At 41.6% G+C, this 18142-nt stretch overlaps 2 protein-coding genes across 3 annotated transcripts in view; both read right to left on the reverse strand.

Moving 5' to 3' along the window:
* Nucleotides 1-2305: 2305 nt before the first annotated feature.
* JPT2 (Jupiter microtubule associated homolog 2) lies at nt 2306-13034 on the reverse strand. The gene is made up of 5 exons (XM_080353852.1): nt 12944-13034; nt 7720-7868; nt 7076-7218; nt 5499-5544; nt 2306-4760 (listed from the first exon to the last, which is right to left on the reverse strand). The coding sequence occupies exons 1-5, from the start codon at nt 12985-12987 to the stop codon at nt 4576-4578; spliced, it is 567 nt and encodes a 188-aa protein (XP_080209978.1). The 5' UTR covers nt 12988-13034; the 3' UTR covers nt 2306-4575.
* Nucleotides 13035-14077: 1043 nt separating this feature from the next.
* CRAMP1 (cramped chromatin regulator homolog 1) overlaps nt 14078-18142 on the reverse strand; it is a 40374-nt gene continuing 36309 nt past the window's right edge. For both annotated transcript variants that reach the window (XM_080354056.1, XM_080354055.1), the window contains exon 22: nt 14078-17602. In XM_080354056.1, coding sequence (XP_080210182.1) covers nt 17452-17602 — 151 coding nt within the window. In that variant the 3' untranslated portion in view covers nt 14078-17451. The remainder of the gene's footprint in view (nt 17603-18142) is intronic.

An 18142-nucleotide genomic window follows, 5' to 3' on the forward strand; every position in this document is an offset into this window, starting at 1 on the left:
ACTGAAAAGAATGCCTTTAGAGAGCAGTATCTTTTAAGTTTGAAGTTGTACTGTGAATTCATTTCACATGACAATTAAAGGATTTCCCTGTTGGAGTCCTGTGCAGCAGAAATTTGGGGGTAGAGGCAGAGTCACAGAACTGTAAAATCACAGACACTATTTGGTGGCAACCTCCTGAGATCACCTCATCCAGCACCCCCTGCTCAAGCAGGGTCAGCCAGGGCAGGTAGCCCAGGACCATGTGTGGTCAGAGTTTGAGCATCTCCACAGATGGAGACTCTCCAGCCTCTCTAGGCAACCTGTCCCAGCACCTGGCCACCCTCCCAGTAAAAAACTGCTTCCTTGTGTTCAGATGGAACTTCACATGGTTCACTTCGTGCCCATTGCCTCTTGTGCAGGGCAGTGTCTGGCTGCCTCGTCCTCACTCCCTCCCAGCAGGGACTTAAACACACTGGTAAGATGTCCCTGAGCCATCTCTTCTCCAGGCTGAGCAGCCCCAGCTCTCTCAGCTTCTCCTCCCATGGAAGAGGCTCCACACCAGTGACCACCCTCATTGACCATCACCGCACTCCCTCCCTGAGTTGCATCTCTTTACTACTAGAGTGTCCCAAACTGGACTCTCTACTCCATGTGAGGCCTCACCAGTGTTCCCACTTGGCCGGTACATCAGGCTCCTGCTAGACTGTGGCTTTACATACACCCCTCAGCCTCCGGCCAGAGCACCACTCCTCAATGCCAAGATTCCACAGTTGCATTTTTTCATAGTGGAAAAAATCCCATGATGAATTTCCAAATGTGATTATGAAAAACCACACAGAGCAGTTCTATATACTCATGTTGGAGGCTTGTGTCTGGAAGAAAGTACGTGTTCAGAGCTAATTTTTTGTGTCAATACTACCAATGCCTGGCTTAAAAGCACTGACTTCAGCCTGGCTGGCAGGAAGTCATCAACTTTCTTAGTTTATATACCACACAATGCTGCAGCCAAACTCAATGGGGTTGTTCCTGTAACGAGTGCTGGGATACCCACTAAAGGTCCTGTACTTGGTTCTTCATGAAAAAAGCTCAAAAGGCAGCCATTCCTGTTTGCCATCCCATAATCTAATACTACCAAATTACCAGAAACTTTACTCTTCTGTTTTGAAGAAGAGTTGTGACAAACTGTTCTTAAAATTTGCCACTGATTAACACGGTTCCCAACAACTTAGTGCTGGAAATCTCACTGCCTACTCTGTGTTTCACTGCAAAGCCTTCTGCCTATTTCCTCCATTCACTGCCCAGGAGAACTGATGGCTACAGAGGTTAATGTAGATACTATCGTACAAAGATCACTGCACGTGCTTTTAAAAACCCTTTCAGTTAAGCTGAAGATGTGGGGAGATCCTAATGACCTTTGAGACTGTTGCACAAAGACCATCTTTAGGTCAGGAGGGCTCTGCTAGAGTCTCTTAGAGGCAAAGAGTTGTTCTTAAAATATTCCTCATGACTTTCAGCTCAGATTAATAAAGCTTGAAGCTGATGTAACAACAGTGAGGAGGCAGAGAATGAGACTTCCTGCAACAGTACTTGCTCATCTCCACTGGAGTTCATCAACAGCTTCCTGTTACTCCTGTTTAACTGCTTTTTTCATTAATTACTCCACTGATGACAGGAAAGCCACCTCCACTTTGCCTGTCCTTCCGATTCTTGCTTGACACCTGCTGTTGAGATGCCAGAGCTCACTTCTGAGAAACTTTTTACAAAGTGATTGCATGGTTCTCTACCATGTTTGAGCTTGTCATGAAAAATGAAAGGGTGGCATTCACTGAGGTCAAGGTGCTGCAAGAAATGGAAATAAACAATCAGCTGGTTTTGTTTAATTTCTGTAGCGTTGCACAGATCATGTATACAGGTAACTGAAAACCCCCACCCCTCTCCCTCATCTTGGGCAGCCCTGGAAGCAGTATGCTCTTTTCAGCAATATTCTTCAGCAGAACCTTCCCCTTGCCCAAGGCACAGTGGATTGCAACTCCTAAAATATAAACTGTGAAACTTGGAAGTGGACTTAGTTCAGGCAATTCACACTGAGGTGCTTTGGGGTTTTTTTTGCTCATCATACTCCAGAACATGCTCTCAGAAGCCAGAACATTAAACACTTTTACACAGTAGAGCACACGTTTACATGAGATTGTGGGAGGTGGCAGTGAAGGAAAAAAGCCATCACCTTTATGAAGAAACTGGCACAATGTTAAGTTCCTGGTTAGTCAGCACTTTGGCACAGATTTGTGCAATTTTTCCAATTTCAGATAACAAAATTAAACAGCGTTCTTACACTGAACCTGATTAGCAACTAATTTATAAAAGCAGACATTTACAGTACACAATGAAGTAACAAAATACAGAGGTTTATTGACAATTGCATGATTTATCATTTGATTTCCAATCCCCTCTGTCCCAGAGAAATGCTCTTGTCAATTTTACTTGATGAGTTGAAAACACAGTTTAGATTCCAAAGAAAGAAATGCAAGAAAATGAATAGTTTAACTAATTTAAGGCCTAGTTGGAAGTTGCTTTTTTTTTTTAAGAGACAGGCACTGTAGCCAATGCACATCAAGTACTAAAAGATGCCAAGTCTAAGCTCAGTATTACACAGACAGGATCAATTACACAAGACCCTTCAATGCAGAAAGCAGCCTCTGGTTGACTTTTCCACATGGCAGCCTCTTTAAAACCCTGACAAGGTCTGAAACAAGGAACTGAAACTTAAAGATGTGTCTGACACTCAGCCAGAGGCTAAACAGCACAGAGTCAAAAACAGCTGCTAGGAAATCCATGTTTGGAAGTAACATAAATCCATTACAGGGTTATAGTCAGAATATTTTCCTAGGAGGGCAAACAAAAGGGAGCTCCAAATGTATCTGAAAGGTACCAAGGCATTAAAATCCTGACTTTCCATGGCTATTTCTACCCTTAGTACTGCCCCATATATTTAACTTTCACTATTTGAAAAGGCAACTAAGTTTTCATACAGTCATCCACCACTTCTGAGGTCAACCAAACCGAGCAGTCTCATAAGCACTACAGTCACAGAGTGTTTTAGCACCTGGCCCAGAGACAGTCCCCTTCAAACAGTGGCAGTTCCCAGGGAACCTGGGCTAGAACAGCAGTGGATGTACACAGATAAGGCCACTTGTTCTTTGGTGTACCTGAACAACTCCTGTTTCGATATGTGAAATTTAAAAAGTCACTATTAAATACATTGAACTGTAAGCACCTCATGTTAACACATTCATATATCAAAGCTCTGGATATGATCAGAAAATTCATTCAGAGAACAAATGTTTGTGCAAAACATGCACATCTTCCAAACATGATTTAAGATAGCCAGCACAACTAAAAGGTTTGTATTGCTGAAGTCTTTGATTCTCCAACTAGGATAGTCTACAGCGTGTCTCAAAACAACTACAGCTGTGGTTTGGGAAGAATCCACGTAGTTCTCCCAACCTTATAAAAAAAAATTTGATGCAATCAAAGGCAAATGTAAGGCTGACCAAAGACAAAGGAATTCACTAACAGAGTCAGCACAGACAAACAAAACAATGCACTGTGGTGAAGACAGCAAACAGTCCTGGTTTCCACAGGGTACAAAGTGAAAACCTGTGCAGAGGCTAAGGCATTTCTGTATAGGTTGGGTTGGGCACCTCAGTATATTCTCCATGGTAATTGTACACTTTAAGTTGCTTCTGTTCAAAGAGTACCATAAAGCTATTGTTTGCACCCACAACTTTACCAGAAAGTGTGCAAGCACTCAGCCAGGATACTTGAAATGAAAGTCTTCTAGAAGCACCTACAGTAGACAGGATGTTGGACTGATATTATTACTTGTCATAGATTACTGAAGGCATCAGAAAGGCCTGAATACTCTGAGGAGGGGGAGACCCCAATATTATTAGCATGTGATGCTTTATGAGTATAAAAGAAACTTTCAGCATGATTTGTCCTTGTATCAGCAGTCATGTGCTGCAAAGCAAGCAAGGAGAAAAAGAGAACCAAAGACTGAATGCACTCAGCACCATGGCAGCACTACTTGTTCCAGTGGAACGTATTTACATCCAAGTGACTGCAAGTCAACTCACTGTGAAGCTGCATCCTGTTGCCTAGAGGAGAGCACAGCCTACCTGCTGTGCTTCCAAATCCTTTAGCTCTGCCCTCTAGGTCCATACCCTCTCAGAGTTTTTACATGTTGACTGTATGGATAAGCCTGCCGCCACAGGAGCGTCCCGAGCCACTAGCTAGCCAAGAACCTAATAGTCTGATGAACTCACCACAAAGTAGCACTGATCTCTCACAAAGTTACACCAATGTCCCCCTCTGCCATCCACCCAGGCAGCCCAATACTTGCATCTCCCAAGGGGCACCCTTTCCCTCCCCAGCCCTCCCTCCCCAAATCATCAGGTTATCCTTCCTACACACTTTAGCATAACACTCATCCACCTGCCTAAGAATCTATCCACAAACAATAGTCTATAAACTGACCTTGCAACCACAGCCAAGAGTTTCTGTGCAGACTCCGTTAGCAAAAGGGAACAGATGACCCTAATAGAATGCAATACTGGATTTACCCCCTGGTGGATTGAGAACTTTGTTGTGTGAGCGTGGCCTTGGCCCTAATCGGGGCTCATGATTGTCTATCTTGGGTTCTGGCTCCTTGCATCGCTCTTCTTTGCCCAGATCTTTTTTCTCGCCTCCGTCTTCCAGCTGTGGTTTGATATTTTCTGTAGCTAGATAAAAGCAAAAGGGATTAGATCAACTTGCTGTTCTGTAGTGCACAAAGTGCCTCATCTTCTGTAGACTGCATTATTTCCCATGTCTCCAAACCATAGCACACTAAAACTTCCCTGTATCTGTCCATTTTTCCTGAAGGAAACAGGTGCTGAGGAAAAACTTCACTCTTTGCAACCATTCTCCTCTTCCTTCAGCAATATTTCTATAGGATATATAGGCTAAGCAATACACCTTCAGAATTATTTTGGCAGTTTCAGGCAGTTAAAAGATGCAACATACCAAGGAATCCCTTCATCCTGAGCTTGAATGCAGTGTTCCCATTATTTTTTAACAGTAACTAGCTGAGCAATGATATATTTTGTCAATCAGCTACTTGTTATTTATAACTATAGAAAGCCAAGTTTACACACTTGAAGGAGATGGCAAGGGAGGGAGAAGCAATCTGACGGGATGCATTTCTATCTATAAAGATTCCCTACATATCTATTTACACATATATGGTATCAAGCAATGTATATACACTCGTGCAGAGTATCGAGACTCATGCCTGTGGTGCTCTCCTCAGTAAGAGGAAAAGAACCATTTCTTGAGAGAAGGGATTAAATTTCTGACTAACAGAAGGAAAACTTCTCAGTTACATTATCCTAAGCACCAGCCTTAGTCTTACGTTTTCTAGAGAAAGTATAAGAATCTATTCCTCAAAGAGAACAGAGGAAGGAATTTCTCTTGCTGACCTTCCAGCTTCTTTGGTGTTTCATCTTCTTTCAAGACAATGTGATCCTGCAAAGAAACCAAAGACTATCTTAGTATATTACTGTTCTCAAACAGTAACTCTGTCACAAAATCTTTCAGAAAGTTTTGCTTTGTTTCTGATCTAAGTGTTTATCATGGCAAGAGCCAACAGTTGCAGACACTGCATGCAACCCTTCATGCCCTTCACCCACCACTCCATAACCCCAAAAGCAGTGTTAGAAGGGAACTCCTGTTATGTCAAGGTGCACATCTAAGACAATTCACTGAAACACAGATGAAGATGCTACATTAGTTCACCAGAGGCTTAAAACATAGTCTATGATAAACAATTCACTACAAAGATGTAGAATTACCATTTTTGACAAGTACCCACTACCAGAAGTTGGTGTTCATAACTGGAACACAAATAGCCCTTGAGCACCCTATTCATATTCTGCAATGACGCTCCTCAGTGAGTACCCATAGTGACCCCAAAAGTCAGGTAATTAACAAAACTTTTTAAGACCCTTTCCCCAGCAATCCCAATCGATTGGCAGAAATACACAATACTTTAGAAAAGCTTGCATGTTTTTACCGCCCATGAAATTCAATTTGCAGTAATTTTTGCAAATATGCCATCTCCTTTCCATCCCAGTATTTCCCACAATTCCAGTGCTCTAATTAAAGACATAAGAATTTCCAAAGTGTTGCCCTCCGCTTTGTCAAGAATACACAGGAATTAATATGTTACATTTTTTTAAAAGAAACTAAAACCAGAGACCAGCCCAATAAATGGGCACAGAGGAACAAAACAAAGCCCTTTCCTACACCAATAGCACTCCTCCTGACAACACCTTGCTCCCAGACTTTTTTCTCTCCTCCTTTCTTACGACCCAAATCCCCCAAAATATACTCTGGAGTCTGCATATAAAGTTAGGCAAAAGCACACTACCAGAACCTCCAACTTTAAGCAAGGGGGGAAAGGAGGAAAAAAAGTTAAATTGGAGTAATCTTTTCTTCCTAAGGTTCCAGGAAAACTTAAGCCTAATCTCCTGCTGAAGTGCCTTCATGTTGAATGTAGATACATATACTTAAGAGAGGTGAAGGGCACAGCCAGGCCACATGAAGATTTATGACTGTAGCTCGTTTGTGTTCACTAACTTTCCAGAGTTGGTATCAAGATAACCTCTGCCAAATTGCAGAACAAAGATAAATATCTTGTGCCTCACTAGCTTAAATGCCTCTCAGCTGTGTGCCAAGAACTCCAGCTGTACCTCACTTACAAGGAAGACCACAGGCTTTGAAAGCATTTTTTCCATTTTTTTTTTTTTTGACCACACGTGCAGTCTGATTAAATAGTTTTACTGCAAACTACAGAGAATGCTGAGATCTTATATACCAAAGATAACAAGCTATCAAAACCAGACTTTGGGAATAGCTGTCTAATTTGAAGTTACTCTATGCATAATTCAAGTCTGTCATCTTAAAAAGAATAAGAGGCGTTGCATTGTGACAAGACTGTGAGACGACTCACTGAGCTGCTCGCTTCTTGGTTTGACAGCAAAAGAAGTACAAATACCTTTGGCTTGTTTGGGTGTGCTCGCACAACACTGGTAGGCACAGGAGACCCAAAGATATCACTTGTCTTCCCACCAGGTGGATTCATGCGTGGACGAGGCTGAGCAGAACTAGAATCCTCAAAAATACCACTTTCTTTTCCCCCTGCAAGACAGTTGTTAGATTTTTTTTTTTTCCTAGATGACTTAGTTTTATCACACTGTATTAAAAAAATAATAATAATTAAAACATAATTCAAAGACTTTTAGAACTCTAATGCCTAGAGACTTACTTTTGCTTGCCTGAAATTACTCGTTGAAATCCTTTGTTAGAAGAATTCACTAGAGGGTCTCAGATTCACAGCTGTACTCACTGCAGCTAACTAATGACACAGCTCTAGAACAGAAGCATTTTCTTTTCATCATTTCTTAGGCTTCACCTTGGAAAGAATTAGGCTTGGATGATGTGCTAAAAAGTATGTGAACGTGTAGATCACTGAAATATTCATATGTTCAGAAGTCTGAATAAATTTATTTTTCAAGCCCACTCAATTAGTGAAAATACAACACAGACAGTTCACAGTGTTCCACTTCAGGAATATGAAAGCAGTTCTGTGCTGCTGTGAATTCGGAGCCCAGTTGTGCCGAAGGAGGTGGCTGCACTTACCTGGAGGGTTTGTTCTTTTTGGAATGTTTTGAGGTTCTTCTGATGCTCCAAAGATATTGGATGCCATCCGGTGTGGCCTGCTTGAAGAAGAAACTTCTTCTGTACTCCCAAAGAGATTACTAGAACCACCTCCTGGGGGCTTCAATACCCTACATTGCAGAACGAGAGAAGCAACAGACAAAAGTTTGATTGAAATTTACAGTATTCAACATATTTGAAGTCTCTTTCCCATTCTCCCTTGTATGTTATGAATAACTATTCTAATTTGATCTCCAGGTAATTCTGCTATGTCCATAAAGTATCTACTTTTTAAGAGCTGTTCTGATAAAATATTTTCAAGTTCATGACAAATATTGCCAACCTGCTGGTCAATCAACTTGATCATTTTGTTATCTACAATTACTTAGAATACTCATAACAGTTTCACCAGAACAAATGGCCACACTGTGATGTTACAGAAGCAACAGGAGATTAAGACATATGACTCTGGTTAATATTTTAAAAGTAATCACTACAGAATCAGACTTTCTGCTAAACTGCATATATCAACTTTGCACCTGTGATAAAATCCAAACTCATCAACTTTTAAATAAAAGCATACTTTTCATAAGTACTAAAAAAATAGCTAGTTTCAACTATCAGTTATCATATCAGCTTCTGTAGAGTTTAGAATGGAAAGGTGGAATGCCAAGAAGCCAAATTTTTAGTGGTCATGATGCAAATCCATTAAGACCAAAACTCTGCACCAGTGGTATATCAAATAGCTGGAGGTTACAACAGAAACAGATGGACTTCTTGAAAACCTACAGAAGTCATGCTTGTCCTTGAATAATAAGTCCACAGTTAGTAACTATGTCTTGTTCAACTGAATTCAGGTCCTGTCCTGAAAAGTAACTAAACCACTATGTGGGAGTAGAATTGTTGGAACTAAGTGGAAAATTAACAGTAGAAGCACGGAAGAGTGATGAATACCTAGCTATCAAAAATAATCTTTACAGTTACATCTACTTGACTGGTTACCTACAATCTTAGCAGCTGAGCAGAAGTATTAGCTGAATTATACCCCTTCAAATCTGAATACTTGATCTGAGACCTAAACTAACCTTAACTTTTATAGAGAAAGAACAGTTATAAATTGCAAGATCTTTATCCCATTCTCCCTGAACAGAATTCAAAGGTCAGTGAATTAATAGAGCACATTCCCTCCATAGATCTGTGACAGAAGCAAGCTATTTCAGGTTAGATATCTGCCAAGCATAAAAAGAGGTTCCTCTCAGAGCCAAGATCTACTCCGATTTAACTCTAACACTTAATTTCACAAAACCAGAGACATTTGACTAGCCTGTCAGAAAAATGAGCTTTGTCAGCACTTCAGATCTCAGGATTCAGGAAATCATTCTATTCTCTTTGGGAGGAAGGAGAAAAAAGTGCCTCTTTTACTCTGGAAGTAGTTTATATAGTTAGAACCAGCTTCAGAGAGACTGTATGCCTCACAATTTAAATATATTCTGACGTTACCCACTCTTTTCAGCTATTTATTAAATGCATTTAGTCTTTCTTGAGTTCTAAGTGTACTATCAAAGAGATTAAAAGGAAAATAAACATAGTTAATACAGATGAAGTCTCTTAAACTAGAGATTCACTCCCCTTACCATACTGTTTTTTTAACACATGGCTACAAGCGTAGGAGGGAATAACAAAATAACAACAGTCCGACTTTTTTGGTTAAAGAAAAACATCCAGTCATAAGAATCACATTACTTCTGATTCCTGCAACTGGATTTAAGATCCATTGCAGAAAAAAAATTCTGGAGAAATTCCATTTTAAGGTTAAAGGTCTCGATTATTCAGTTAAACTTAATTAAGCATCAGAAGAAATCCAACACTGATTAATCTTATATTGTCTTCCAATTTTCAGCTCAGTATACACACTAGGAAAACCCTACTGTTGCAATAAATGAGGCAGAGGCATCACTTGAGGAGCTTACCAGGCACTTGGAAATCAGCATAACGGTGACCTCTTGTGCCAGCACCACCCAAAAGAATGTCTTGACTCTACATACACAAAGTGCATTTGCCCTCTCAATTTCAGAAACTTCTAATTGCTAGGACTCTTCCAAACATTCCATAAGCTGACAAGCGACTGCAACACCAGCTATATAACATCCTAATTAATGCAAAGTCAGATAACTAAGTCATTCACAGGAATTACCAAAAATAATATTGAAGTACAGCAACAAGGTCTTCCAGCTAATGATAGCAACGGGGACAGGGTTTCGCACTCCTTTGCTTCAGCCAAAACCTGGGGAGAACACAGACCTATTTTCTTGCTGTACAGCCCCTAGAGCATTGCTGACCTCCTTGCGCTCCTGAGTCACTCTGCTCTAGATTGGAGTGAGATGTGCTGGTCTCCGACACCAAAGGAGAAGATAAGATTTAGCCTGTGAATCCTACCAAAGGAAAAGAGCATGCTAAACTCGATAAACCAGTGTGAGCTGCTTCAACAGAGTGAAAGCGAATTCAACATATACTTTATAGTAATTTTAGTTTATACTTTATAGTCATTTTAGTTTATATTGGTATCATGCCAGCTCACATAAAGAGATATTTTTGTGTCTTATGGCCAGATAAGTTAAATCTTCTTTCTTCCTCTGGGAGAAGGGGAGTGAAGGAAGGTGTTGCTTTATTCTTGTAAATAGTAATGAAAATAAACCCCTTTGTTTACCATGCAATCTAAATATACCTCTTTCTTCTCCCCCTCCTCTCCAGTAGACTAGAAGTCTGTCAGTTCCCTAGAACAGCTAAATTAAGAACCCTACCCGATAAGTTTAAAAGCCTCTACTAATTGCTTTGTTCTCTTCTGGTAGTCTTGAGGAATTTTAATTAGTTCTTGTGGTCTTTATTTCCTACATTCTAACAAACTTCAATTTAAATGCCCTCTCCTCCTTAAACCTTTCAGCCAACCTATGGAAGAGGTGCAAAGACTTACCCACTACTTCAAGATACTAGATATATAATTTTATTTTTTTTTAATTCTGCCTGAAAGTTGAAACACTGAAGTCCTACCAGTTTTCAGAAAGTTCTAATCAAGCAGGTAAAACAGGAGTGAGTGGTGCAGTACCTGTAAGAGACCATCACTAAGGTAACCAGCAGAAAGCAGGTGTTATCGGGCATTAAAGCAAAGATCAGAACCCTACTGGGCATGCTCCTGCTGTTAGATCAATACCAATTCATGGCTCATTAAACAGCTCACTCATCTTAAAAACAAACAACGAGCTTCGTTAAGTCAGTTATGCTCTTGATCTGAAATCCCTGCAATATTCTACAATACCACTGATGGGGGGAACACGTGTAGTATATTTCCAAGAGGGTTACATTTAAATTTTCAGCTCTGTACAGTAGTTGTGAAACTGCTCCTGTATCAGATGAATTGAGGACATACAAAAGCAATTAATTTTTAGTGTGTGTACAAATAGTAGAATGGTAGAACTCTGTTCTGTTTGGCTTTCAGAGCAACAGCAGCTTGTAAGACACACAATTCCTTGTTTTATTCTGCAAAACTTCCTTTAAAATACAAAGCATCATTATTAAGGTTTAACAAAATAGAACTAGGCAGTTAACTTGATTCAGCAAACTAGTTGTTCACTATACAGCATAAACATTAATAGGATCACTAGAGATACATCTCACTGGACAACTATTTAAGTGAAAGCTTCCATTTAAAATACTTTTAGCACCATTTACTTCTAACAGTAATACTGTGTTACAAAGTTCTCAAAATGCAAAGCATTTGTTTATAATTTCCTCACAAAGATTTTCACATTAGGAAGAGTTTTTGTTTTCCCACTTCCACAGATGGTGGTGGTTGTTGCTGGGATTTTGAATTAGACTTGGTTTTAATTAGAGAAACTTCTGCACATCAAGAACCGCAAAAGGATTTGCATTATCATCAAACAAGGTTTTGTTTAGGGAATGAATAGAATAAGCTCTGAAAAAAAAAAGAGTCCTTAAATCAAGTACTTTTTGCTTTTAAGGGCACAGAGGCCATGTGTTAACTGTCACCATCTTGGAGACGACTCTGTAAAATCCAATAAGGTAACATATTGCAGTGCTGCAGTGTGTATGCTTGCTGTGCCGGCTCTGTTTGTATAGTTGTGTATTGCTATAGTTCGTTCTCAGGTATGATGAAAACACTCTGCCACGGTGCCAGAGAACAAGCTGTAACAAGACCACTTTTGCTTGCTGTTAACTAAAAAGTTATGATGGCCTGCATTCCAGACCCTGTCCAGAAACCCAGTTTATGAGTTAAACACGGTTTCAAAATCACCGTGAGAACGGAAGCTTCTCAGAGACTACACTAAGGGCAGAGGATCTTCAGAAGTCTTAAAACCAGGTCATAGCTTAGAGTGATTAGACTAAAAGGCAAACTTAAAGCACCCTTCCACAATTTTGAAACACTTCCCTTCTTCCCCTTCGAGCACAGGATTACCTTGCAGATGGACTAATCGCTCCAGGTTATGATGCTCCTGCTCTTCCAACTATAACAGTATATTTCAGCTCCACAAGCCGAAAACAAGCTAACATCTGCTTAAGCAGGCGTTTGTGCTGGACCCTCTCAAAGCTTCACAGGGTGTCACCAGGTCCTCCTCCCTCCTTGTGAAGCTACAAACCGGAAAGTAGGAGTTCCCCCAGCGCCAGGCCCTTCTTCCCACACAGGAATCTCCTCAGGATCCGGACCCCTCTCCAGCTCTGCAACCCCCGGCAGGAGCTCAGGCCCCTCCGGGCGGGCCGGTGCCAAGTGCCGAGAGACGCGGCCCCACGGGCACCGGCCCTGCTCGTTCTCTCTCCGCAGGTACCGCCGGGAGCGCAACGCTGCGTCCCGCCCGCCCGCGGCGGCGTCACCCCCAACCCCGGGAGAAGGAAACGGAGGCGCGGCGAGGTGACCGGGCAGGAGCGAGCGCCGCCGCCCTGCGCTGCCCCCATGCCCTGGCCGCTCACGGATGGATGGGGAGCGGCACTCCCGCCTACCGCGGCCGAAAAAGCCCCTCAGCAGCGGCCCGCTCCCCTCAGCCGGAGCCCCATCTACTTCCCGCCCCCAGCGCCGCGCCTCAGCCGGCGCCTCTCCCGAGCCGCGAACAAAGCCCCGCAGCGGGTTCCGCGCTGCCGCACGGCTCTTCCCGCTTCCCTCTTCGCCCCGCACCGCCAATCCACCCCGCTACAGCACCTGGAGCTGGGTTTGGCCGAGTCGGCCTCGGGGCCCTGGAACATGGTGGCGGACGACGGGCTGAGCTCCACAGCCCCGCGCACGACGGCTCCTCCTCGGCTCGCTGGACCGCAGGTAGCGCCGGCCGGCCCGCCCTGCCCTACCGTTGGTTGACCGACCTGCCCATCATGCCTAGCAGCCTATCGCATGCAGCCCGCCCTCTGCACATCCCGCCTGTCCCGTGAGCCTCGCAGAGGGAGGCTTGACAAGCCCCGTGACGTCATTTATCCTGGCCGCCTTCCATTGGTGAAGCCGAACGTCCGTCAGAGGGAACGGCGGAACCATTGGCTGAGAGGCGCAGCAGGGCAAGGGGCGGGAGGGTATTTAAAGGACCACGTAGGGCAGGAGGGGCGCGGTGCCCGCAGCGGGTCTTGCCCAGTTTTTCTGGGTAGTATAAAACAGGATGGCCTGAACACAGCCTCTACCATCTAAAGCCCTGCTTGTGAAGGAAAAATGCTAGAGGAAAAAAATAAAACCCAAGATACAAAAAAAAGTATTGGTTATCCTTTTGTTTGGTGACTATTTTTGTGTGTGTGTGGTGTCTTTATTTTTTCCTTTCTTCACCTTGTTAGTGGTGAACATGGGCAAAGCCGGGACAGCACTTTGGTTTGACTCATTTCTGACACTCGCAATCAGTGGACACCACTGGCGATGGAAGCTGTAAAGCAAAAAAACACCCAACTGCCCCAAACCTTCTTTCATCACAGTGAAAATAACAACAATTCTGGGTTGGGAGATGTCAATGGAAGTTATGCCACTGATTTAAGAGAAACGAGAATTTCACCTTTGAAGGCTTGGCCTTACAGACAAATTTGTATCATCCCCGCACCCCTCAGGCCGTTATTATGTCAATAAAGGTTAGATGGAAAGATCTGATAAGGCATGAATGGCAAGTAACACACTGGACTTAAGTTAGACCAAGTATTAGTATGTATTTATGCACAAGAATAAAAACAGCTTTACAAGTTGAATTGGAAATTTAAACAGAGGAAGTTTAACAGCTTTTGTATATTATATTAAATAACCAAAACACCTTTTTCCAAAATTGGTAGAGAATAAATAATATAATTTACAATATGGTACAAAAAATAATCAGTAAGGACAGGCATTCTGCTTTATACATACACTATATAGGTATATTTATAATCTATAAAACAAATTCACATCTCAAACAAGCCAGAAACCTTAGATGATATGGCTTAACTATTATTAAAAGAAACAGCATTAAATTTTGCTGCCAGAACCATAAGCTCTAAAGCAGTTATCATGTTTCAATAATTAATGATAACTTATTGCCGTAGTGCTTGCCAAGGTTTCACTTAGTTAACATTTACAAATTGCTGTGAAATTAAGAGATTAAAAGGTTTGAAAAGGTTAAAAAAAAGTGCAGTACTTTCCTTATAAATGCATCCGAAGTCTGAGTGTAAAAAAACAAAATGCAACTTAATTGTCACTCTGGGATCTGCAAAGTCAGTACATGAGATGTCTTTATGGATGAGGTTTGATCCAAGCCATTTAATTCAATTTAGAAATATGAAGAGGGTTGTCATGAAAAGGCTTAACAATGTCATATTAAAAATAATTAGTATTCCTATGCTTAATAGATTTAGTGGTAACGGATAACATGAATTGTGTGGGTAATCAGGATGCAACACCCAGCAGAAAACCCAGTTAGCGCACACAGGGGAGATCCAAGTCTCAGGATGTGGTTCTTGCTTTTCACCTGGGCTGTGACAACAAATGCTGAATTTTCTGCCATTCACCTTGCTGAACTACTCAGAACCTCCTTGTTATCTATAATCATTAAACCAACACAGGGACAGCCTAGAGCAATTATATTAGAACTGGATGTTGTTAGTGTCCATTTGTCCAACCACCTCACAGTGTCCCAAGAAATATTAATCTAACAAAGTCACCTCTACCTCAACATCAGTCCTGCATGCATCTCACTATAATGTGCTTGAATATTTGCTTAGGATAGGCTGATATTTTACATGTATGGATTTTGTTACCTCTGTTGGTGGAGCTGAAATAATAAATTCTGTGTTTTACAAAAAAATAAATATATATATATGGTTATGTGTGTGTATATACATATATCTATATATATATATATACACGCACACACACATACCCCCAACACCTAAAATCTAGAACTGGTGGAATCAGAGTGGTGTTTAAATGATCTTTCACATAACAAGGATAATTAATTCTGCATCAACTAAAAATTACCACAATGATCTACGTTCTTTTCAAGTTTTTTCCCTGATGAGACTTACTTGTCCTGAAAGGGCTTTATTATTAAACCGCAGTTTGCAAAGCGTTACATTGCTGAAATCAAATTCTGTGTCATAATGACAACTTTCAAGAGGCTGAAGCCAAACATTTCTAACCACAAAATTCTGATTGCTGGACTGAATTCTGTCACTTCCACTTTGTTATTACTTGGTGGTCCAAGTCTACTCACAAAGGTTCAGGATATTAAAGTTTTCTGATCTCATGGCATCATCAAAAATAGCCACTACGCTGACTTCATTCTGCAATTCCATAATTCCCCTGTGGCAACTGAATGGGCTGGGAAAGGGCAGCCTGACAGCTCCGGGTATCAGGTGGCAGAAAGTCTTCACAGATCCCGAAGTGCTCTGCCACGTACGTGCAGCAACACCAGCACTTACTCTGGGCAACCTAAGAGTCAAAACCAGTGTCACACGTAGGTAAAGAAGATGAAACGTTTGTCAAGCTACCTAAATACACTGGAGACTATCAGGCTGGTCATTCATTATTTAGAAGTCTAAGAATGAGAGTTCAGATATTTTTTTTATACAGTACTTGATTAGAGTGTATCACATCTCCTGCATGTCCTGTAAGACACCACAGGAACCCTCTACTTTTGTCCTGCAAGTCCGAAGGATTTCTGGAGGTACACCATATAGGATAATCAGCATTATTAATGTCAGAAGCCAAACCCAAAAGGCAACAATCTGGGAAAGACCAAACCAAAATACAGCTCAACTCCAAGTAAGACTTAGAAGTTTTGGAGGGAGTGACTTGAGATTAAGGGGCATCCTCTCCACACCAAGGGTGAATGCTCAGAACAATACACTCCTCAGCATTCATTTTTCTGACAGCCTTCAACTTTTTATATTCTGGGTTTACATGATTTCCTGATATTTGCATCAGAATTCTCAAACAAGGCTCTATAAGAACAATGAAAGAGAAATCACAATGGCAGGATGTGACATCCCACATGACAAGCAGTCAGCCCACAGTTACAAAATTCTCCATTTTTGCAGTCATGATTCTTTTCTTCCTAGTAATACAGGTTTGCCTCCCTGTTGGGAACATCCAATTGTACTAATGCTGGTTTTACACATCTGCATGGTTCCTATGTCAAAGAGGAGAATGTAGCAACCCGGTATGTGGAGTCATGGAATGTCATCCAAATCTCACCACTTTTTGAGTAAAATCAGGAAGGCTGCTCTGGGCCACACAAAACATGCATCAGAAAACTCGTTACATTTTCTCTTAATGACAGAGAGCATAAGGCAAACTATATAACGGTTAAAAAAATTAATCTATGTAAAGTGGGGTGACGTGACTGGGAAAACAGCAAATCCAATCAGTGCATTGTGAGCAAGGTTACAAGAAGAAACTCCCAGTCAAATACCTTGTAAAAATAGCTAAAGGTAGGTAGAACTACATCCACCAAGTATAGTGCAAGTTGGGAAAACGAACCCCTGATAATAGCCTAAGAGATGCAGAAGTTTTGTTTATTTGTTAATAATATAAAGTTGAGGTTTGTACAGGACAAGCCCCTTGGATAAGTTTAGAATTACTTAAAATAGCCAAGGGACATCCTCTTACTGGAGAAGCAGACAAGTGCTTAAAAAAAGGGGCTCAATAAAGGTATTCTCTCTCGTGGCCGACAGGAAAGGAAATAGGAAAAGTCTCCTGAGTTATAAAGGTAGAATCATTGGACAACCAGCTGTAGAGAAAGTAACTATATTCCTTCGAACGCGCTGGTATCAAGATCTGGGTCTTTCAAATATTAAAAAGCTAACATTAAATGCACAGGGATTTAGTAGAGGGAGTACCAGATCCACTAGTGCCTGGGAGTGAATATAATTAAAAAGGTGTCGAGGTACCACAGAGCACCTGGAATTCACAGAACAATGAGGAAATAAGGAGGGATTAAGCTAGGACTTGACACCTCTTCGTGACACAAACCAGATCTGAATGTTAGCGTTAACGTATTATTTGTTTCTGTACATTACGATATTCTTTCCTATTTCCTCTCCCAAGTAAATGCTCAGTTTTTGTGGAGAAAGATGGCAATATATACAGGTTTCCAGCAAAGCCAAGACTAATTATGACGAAGTTTTCATAGTGACTCCAATAAGCTCTTTTGCAGTGTTGCCTGACTTAAAAAGCAACCGTTCTTCAGGGAAAGCAAGAAAGTGCTCTCCCTCTCATGGGGTGAACTGTGCAATGTGATGAAGAATCTCAAGGGTGAAGCATATGAGTGCAGTCAGGATGATGATGAATGTGACGGGCTTCAAAAATAGAGGAAACTCCCCAAGGATCCATGCAGTCTGGGAGTAAGGTGAAATCAGAGCTCCCCTACAAAACAAGGAAGCAGGTTCGTGCCCCTGCTGGAATGCTCAAACAACAAAACATAGCCAAAGAAACAGAATGGTCTACAAAAATGAAGCATCGTAGAGCCGCAGCGCCTTGGAGGAGAGTGCAAGAAACTCCAGTTTGACTGATTCATAAAAAGAGTGCCAACTAGGACAAGTCAAGATGTAAAACGGTTCCCATACCCACCCCCGCCCTTTCTCCTCCACAACTTCAATGTGGATCTCAAATCATCATTTCACTATGCAAAAAATAATCCATGTAGGGGAGCTGTTGGCAATACCCTTCCTCGCTTGAGCTTCTTGTTTAGGCCATTCCAAAGTGCAAGTCCAGGACTGTCTCATAACCCTGCCATCTTACGTCACTGATGCAGGGGACACACCATTTCCTGTAATACTATTCCATGCTTTGTTGTTCCCAGTATATTGCACATTCCAGGACCTGCACATACTTCTTCAGACCTTTGAAGACAACGCTTCTCTTTTAGAAAGAAGCGCACAGGACAGAGACAACTGAGCCTCAGCT

The sequence above is a fragment of the Nesoenas mayeri genome, assembly GCF_963082525.1.
Source record: "Nesoenas mayeri genome assembly, chromosome: 15".
In the NCBI taxonomy this organism is placed as follows: Eukaryota; Metazoa; Chordata; class Aves; order Columbiformes; family Columbidae; genus Nesoenas; species Nesoenas mayeri.